General features: G+C 47.8%; 1 protein-coding gene across 1 annotated transcript in view; it reads left to right on the top strand.

Moving 5' to 3' along the window:
- Positions 1-848: 848 nt before the first annotated feature.
- Positions 849-7,480, top strand: part of LOC8038579 (protein timeless homolog) — a 622,009-nt gene continuing 615,377 nt past the window's right edge. The window contains exons 1-3 of the mRNA XM_040213064.2: positions 849-1,070; positions 1,153-1,306; positions 6,937-7,117. Of these exons, the coding sequence (XP_040068998.1) occupies positions 965-1,070; positions 1,153-1,306; positions 6,937-7,117 (441 nt within the window). The 5' untranslated portion in view covers positions 849-964. The remainder of the gene's footprint in view (positions 1,071-1,152; positions 1,307-6,936; positions 7,118-7,480) is intronic.

Below are 7,480 nucleotides of genomic sequence, written 5' to 3'. Positions count from 1 at the left end.
TTGGAACATAGCCATAGAGATCATACATACTAACTCTAGAGAAAAAGGTCCGCCATTTTCCCATACATTCTGGCTGCCGCAAGCGGCGGATCATGCAGGCAGACCCTCGGGGTCCCAAACACGGTTACATCATCAGAGCAGTTTCGTGAACTTCAACAATTCACGAACTTACCGGTGAAAGATATTCACGTTCCTTTCGAAGCTTTCTTTTTGAAAAGCGCGCAGATGTACGGCCTCGCATTAACGCTAAACCATATGCGCTAAACTAAACCATATACCCGGCTTCGCCGGTGGGACGCGGCTGGGCGCGGTTGAGGAATACGAAACTGCGCAACCACCAGATTTCCGAGATTTCGACAGAAAAGAAGTTTATGCAGCGTAATGAGTTTATTGCTTTTTATAAGCGTTAGAATAGCTCATAATTTAGTTTACAACGTTAAATTATTACTGTTTATATTGCTGAGAGTTTTCACTCTTCGCGTTACCATGGCAAAGTTGCTTTCTTTCTCTCGTGTTCTGTCGCTCTCTTTTGCGTTCGTTCACTCGGGACCCAGGATGTCGGCGCACGGGATTTGCCACTCCTCCTCACCCACCTTTACCCCCCTGGCTGTGTTCCAAATCCTACCCAAATGGACCATCAGTTACTCCGGCGGGTCGTGTCACGTGACAACACAAACTGAAAGGCGCTGAACGCGGGTAAGTTTTGGAACGCCAAGGTACCAAACTGTTACCCAGGAGTAAAATCGACTAAATTTTGGAACACGGCCCCTGATTCGACACGTCCGTAGCGTCCGTAGCCTCAGGAACCGCATAGGAACGTGCCGCATTTCGACACTTCCGGCGCCTGGCGTTCGGCGTTTCCGGGTTTTCAGCTGTTTCCCGCCAAGTTTGTCCGTCACGTTGCAACTCGCTCGACGGTTCACGCGGCAACTTCGTGAGCATCGACGGTCCCTCGCAATTCAGCATGAGCAACTCGGTGTCGTCATTGATCCACTCGGACATCCAGGCGGCTTGCAGTACACTCGGCGGTTGGGACGAAGGGAAATACTTCAAAGAGCCGGAATGTATCGGTAAGTTCCCAAATGCCGTTAAGGTAGGATAACTCGCCCGAGCGCTTTGGTTACAAGTCACGACGCTGCGGGCAACTTGCAGAAAGCCTCAAGGACCTACTGAGGTACCTGAGGCGCGACGACGAATCTCACGAGATACGGCGGATCCTCGGCCGTATCCAGGTCCTCAAGACGGACCTGCTCCCGCTGTTGAAGTTCTACTCGGACGACTCCACGCTCTTCGACATCGTGCTCAGGTGAGGCGCGTTTTGCAAAGATGCTCCGGCTCTGCATTGGAGCCGAAACACCGTTAGTACCTCTAATTTGGGCTTTTCTCCGCTCGAAAGTTCTCCACAATTCTACAATTGTTTTTTTCGACCTTGACTGAGAACTCCTGTCACGTGTGGTGAAGCTGTCTGAGGCAAGTATGGGCTAATCAAGATAATAGAACCGATGCAACATAGTTTTTTTGACCTCCGATACACCGAAAATATGTTGCTTTAAAGAAAGTGCGAACACTTGCATGGCTTGCATTGAAATCACACTGGCTGCCATGGTTTTGTCGCTGAGGGCGTTCTTCTACAGCATACATTTCGCGTCCACAAATTTTTTCTCGTCGGCAAGAACAAGTAAAAGTATTCACTGGTGGCCGTAGCCATGGCCGAGTCTATGGCCGCCGAGCACTCGCTCACGGCGAGATTTCACGGTTCTTTTGCTACGTGCATTACACACCATCGAGATTGCAGATCTTGGCAACCTGTAAATGTGAGCTCGTTTTGAGCGTGCGCAGCGAACAGCACACTCAAATATGGCGTCCACCGAATACCTGCTGTAGGAACGGTCACCAGCTTACAGTGATGACATTGCAAGCATGCCATGTTTCAAGGGACACTGACAAGGTATTTATGCTTGTCAAGGTTTTTATTTGTACATGACATACGAGAGCCTAACTACCCAGAATACATTTTGCAGCTCGAAATTCGTTTTCTTGCTGCCCAGACACCGCCAATCAAAAACCGGCCGTTTTGAGTTGCGCTCACTCTCTTCTCCGTGGTCATGCGCCGTTTTCTAAAGTTTAGACGCAACCACCAAAGATAATTAAAGTCGTGGGCCATTGAAGGCACACACCCAATACTAGAAATGGACAGAAAATATGATACTCATTTTTTTTGTGGCTCCTAAAAAGCTGCAAATATGTTGAATAAGAAAGAAAAAAAAAGGTGCACAGCCACGTGACTTTCGGTATCTTTCTTCTCCTCTATATTTCTTCTTCCTCTCCAGTCCAGTTTCGGTTTTGAGCAGTTGCATTTTTTTACTTTATTAAAAATATACGTGACACTGTAGCAAAATGTTGCTTTGTCTTCTGACACCGTAATAAATTGACGAAAATAATCCCCGAAGAAGGGGAACAAGAGGGACAAACACAAATCTTCAAAAACAGCTAGGTGACTGGTGCGCGGCCGCCTGTAATGGAGAGGTCCCGGGTTCAATACCCGGACCAGGCGGATTTTTTCAGTTGTGCACCAGTCACCTTGCTGTTTTTGGAGATTTGTGTTTGTCCCTCTTGTTCCCCTTCTCCAGGAATTATTTTTCGTCATTCTTGTCCAGCTCACTTGCACCTTTGCATTTGATTGCATTATAATAATAAATCGCCTCGCAAAAAATTAAAAAAAAATTTGGGGGGGTGTCAGTGTCCCTTTAATGGTGAGATTTAAAACGGCCCCTGCTGCAGTGTCCGCCGCCACCTTCCTTGGCATCGATTCTCCGGTGTAGGCTTCACATTGTTTTTCTCAGAGAATACGCGACTCTGTGTCAAAGTATAGCTGGAAAATGTCTTGATATATTTTTTCGCAAAGTAATCCTTACATTTTTGGTGCGTCGGGGTCTTTTCAATTATGGCAGGAGGTACCTGGCACCCTAGTCCGTTTACTGCTACAGCCATTGACAATGTTTTTGAGAGGGCCAACGTCTGGCATGCACTCGTTGTCTTTTGACATGCTTTGGCTGCGCGTGCTCGCTTGAAGCCGCCGAGATGCTGTCGTGTCATCGAGGAAATGACGCTCGTACTGGGGGCCGGATGCCTAACGCTCTTCTCTATGGCTGTCACTCTGTCATTGATGTAGTGCTATAGCCCCAGGGCAGTGAACAGGAGGCGCCTCAATCGGCTGCTAGTTAGTGCGGCTGGTGGCCAGAAAGGGCAACTTTGGTAAGGCCAAGTCACCGAGCGATTGGACACGGGCTCTACGTCACAGTTTGGGGTGGCGCTCGGAGATTCGAGATCGGGTCAGATGATTGCGGCCCGGGCTGTCTCGGGTTGCTCAAATTCTCCTTAGGATGGCGCCACTCGTCCAACCAAATTTCATTGCCCGGTGGGTATTCGCACATGAGTGCAGGCAGGGTAGGGAAGGAAAGGATCAGGTTCGTTTACTGTTTGGCGTCTTGAATATGGGTTTGTAATAAAGGTGTTTGTGGCTTCAAAACTTCAACTAGGGGAAATAGTCGTGAAGGAGGCAGGTAGCCATGCTTTTTTGACAGCATGGCCATGATCGTTACGTGGGCATTTAAACTGGCGCACTCGAGTCACATTATTTTTGTCTCTCGATAATTTGACACTCTGTCGTTACGGTAAAGCTTTAGGGGCAACAAATTGTCTCGGGTAAGAATTGTTGGTGAATGCGACATAGTCACTCTCCGACTCCTTTCGGTGGAGACGGAATTCAAGCTCGAAATATTTAGACCAGTAATTTTTTTGCGTCAGAATACACTGGCTGCTCTCGCATACTGATGAGCACTGCCACCAGTCAGCCTTGGGACCATATCGTCTTAGCAAACTGTGGTTTTGCACTTGGTAGTCACTTCGCTGAACCCCCCAAAAAGTTTTTTCTTGAGTGCCTGGTATGACGCGTATGCTACAAAGTAATGGAACACCCCCCCCCCAGCCCTCCCCGAGAAGTTTTTCTTTAGTTCAATATTTATTCCGGGAGATGCATTCTGAATTCGGAGCAATTACAAAATTAAGTTTTGTCGATGCTTCGCCCTCATAAGTGAAATTTGTTTTGGAACCGCTTCGAACCCGAAATGTGTCTCGCGGCGTAAAATATATGTTGCGCTAAAAAAATGTTTCTTTATGAAAATTTATTTTGCGACGTACATTCCTAATTTGAGCACTTAAAATACAATTGTTTTTAGTGTCCCTTGAAGGGAATGACCCTGTTTCAGGCCCCAGTGGAACCCTTCTAGACTGGTTAATACCATTTCTGCCCAAGGTCCCAGGGTATCTAGCAACCTAAAATTTTCAGGTAGTTGTCAAGAAAATCTGCCGAAAGTTGGATAAGGCGGGGAAAATGACAGACGAGAAAGGCGTGGTGATGCACTGTGAAGCATGAGGATGTGGCATGCATTGAGGCATGCTGCGCTAGGTGGCACAGGCCACCCTGATTAACTAGATTAAATGTGAATAGCACATGTAACTCTATCTTCTGGCAAGCACAACACACGCACCTATTCATTTGCCATTGGTTCGTCAGACCCATTTTGATATCTTTAGGCCATTCATTCATGTGATGTGTGCTCGTTTTCGTGCTCGGTATTGTTTGGTTGTATTTTAGAAGCGGAAGTATGCGAAGGTGACGACGTCATCGCCGAAGAAGTGCTCCTGCGCTGGACCAATCAGGATTTCTTTCTAGATTCTCCTTTTGTGTAAGGCTCATAGACTGTGTTCAAAATAGTTGGGGAATTTTTGAAGAAGTAGTTTGACAGACAACCTGCTCCTGCCTGTATCATTGGGGCGAGAGAGCGCTCGCTTCGCCTTCCGACAACATGTTCCTCCTGACCCTTAGCCCCACAGTCAAGAAACAACCGTTTTTGCCGTCTCACCGTCATTTCGCTTCAACTGCGTCGGTTCTTGTGGGAGGCTGAACATAATCCCAAACAAAAGTGAAATGGTTGTGGGGTCTCTGCACTTACATCATATACATACCCCACATGCCGGCGGTTCCTCTATTTTTTTTTCATGCCATCACGGTTATGGTAGAGTCGCAATCCATATGGAGGTGAACACATCGTCACCGACGGCTCTGTACTGGCAGTGTCACAAAGCAGTGGTGCTTGTGCTTTCTGAACCAAATGTGGCGAGGCACGCAAACAGCCACAGCCGCCATTCCATAATGGTACGGAGCGGCCGACAATCGTGCTGTCACCTTCATATTGTCGCGGGTAAAAAGGAAAAGACGTATTTAGAACTGATAAAAAAACTTTTAATTAAGGCTGTTTTAGTCCGTGGGCACAAGCCCACGGACTAATACGGAAGGTATTGAGCATAATGCGTCGGCAACGGAGGGGGGTCTGTCAAAAAGCAGCGCGTTACCATTGCTTCTATACACGCAGTATGCTTGGGAATGTCCCTAACTAGAACGCTCAACAACAGCCGATATTGGGCTGGAACATTCCAGCAGAGTACAGATTAATAAGAGGGATTCGGGCCGAGCGGGGTTTGAACTCCACTCCTCTGCATGGCAACTGTGCATGTTGCCAACTCTGCCAAACAGGCGGCAATATAGAACGGGACTGTGCATAAACACTCTTCGCTAGACTGTCACTTAAAACTGTCTAAGGCGGACCTTTATTTGACGAGACGTCATTCGCCAAGATATAGACGTCACCTGTCGCTCGTGTGAAATGTGCGTTTGGGTTCTTCACTGCAGGTGTCACAGGTTTGGAAAATTAAAGAAAGATCCAAATGATCCCATGCAAACAAAATTTATAATTTTGTTAGGACCGCTGACCGGACGATAGGTCCACGCCCTGGTGGACGGACTCGCTGTGAGGGGCGAGGAACGAGACGGAGAGGTTGCGTTTAAATAATTAACAATTTACTTGACTCACGCTCAAAACTGCAACACCAAACGCAAAAAGTAACAAACACCAACCAACTCCTGCCCTTCTCGTGCGCGACGCTTTTACACACAATCAAATTCAAGGAAAAACACTGCTTTCTTTAGCGCGCAAGCGTGCTCACACATAAAAAAAATAAATTAATTGGCACACCAACGGTTAAAGGTGTTGTCCACACTGGACACTAGACACAAACAAACAAACAAAAAGAAAGGTATAACACAATAATAGCTATAAATGTTATACAATTCTAAGAGGGTGAGTGAAGCGAACCTGTGTCCGGGGAGGGGTGTGGGTGACGAGGGCTGGTTGCGGCGCTGGTCAAAACGGGGAAGTCTGTGTGTGCTTGGATGCTCCGTGCAATGCTCCTTGGCACCACGCTCATCCACGAGCACACACACAGTTGGGGGCCTGCAGAGCCGCTCGGAGGTCTTCCCGCGTTCCGCCTTCCACCGCACCCGCTGTCGCTCTCAACTTTCGCATCGTGTCCACCCACCGGTCCAGTCTCGGCAAACACTGCCTCGACTTGGCTCGAAACCAAGCCGAGGTCCTCACTTTCCCATTTCTTTTCTTGTCGAAACAACAACAACAAAAAAAGGAAGAAAGCGCCCGAGCTGGGGACAGAACATGATGCCGCACCCTCCTCGAGAGGGGACCTCTCCCGCGGTTCCCAATTATCGGGGGCCGCCAAACAGCACAAGCCGATGGCTCCTGCTCAAACCCGTGGGGCAAGGGCCAACCAACGACTGAATGCGCTTCCTCGCGAAAGCTCCAAAATAGAGAAAAATAGTCAAATTCTGTGACAGCAGGCCAAGCCACTCTTGCATTATCGACCGAGTTTGCTGGGCCTTCGTCGATCCCTCTGCCCCAGCTTATTATTGGTAGCAGCGGGGGCGTTGGCAAATTCTTCGTGCATCTTTGTTTTGAAGGGGGTTCTCGTTGACGCTGGCAGCACAACAGGCTTGCCGAAACTCTGTTGCTTTCTCTTTCTCAGGCTGCTGGTAGACCTGACCAACCCGGCCATCCTGCTCTATAAGGAGGAGGTTCCCATCGAGAAGTTCTCGAGGAACAACTACCTAGAGATCATATCCCACTTGCAGTCCTACAAGCTGGCCTTCACGGATTCCAAAGTGTGGATTGCCATCACAAAGAAGCTGGAAACTCTTCTGCACCGGGTAGGCACAGTTCCTATCTCTGTGATTTCAAAGTGCTTCCTTTGGGGTCCAGTTTTTAGAAAATCTAGTTTGCACCAAACATTTCCTTCAATGCAAAGGTCTTTCCGTAAGGGAAAAAAACACAGTCTATCTTAGGATGTCCACCATGCCTTAAATGTAAAAGGAGCTCCTTGGACAACCAGGAAGTTCCATTTAAAGGTATCAGCAGGTGACTTTATGAAACATAGTTTGTTTGTAAATATTCTATAAGCTTAACAAAATAGAATACTTAGTGACTTGGTATGTATTCATATTGAAAAAGTGCGACTGCATTTGTAAGCCGGTAGTGGAGAAGGCTGTCGTGTTTTGTTAACACGGGGGTCA

This window comes from Ixodes scapularis, unplaced genomic scaffold (assembly GCF_016920785.2).
Source record: "Ixodes scapularis isolate PalLabHiFi unplaced genomic scaffold, ASM1692078v2 PGA_scaffold0__279_contigs__length_252992795, whole genome shotgun sequence".
NCBI classification, from domain to species: domain Eukaryota; kingdom Metazoa; phylum Arthropoda; class Arachnida; order Ixodida; family Ixodidae; genus Ixodes; species Ixodes scapularis.
This window is presented reverse-complemented; position numbering and strand designations above follow the sequence as displayed.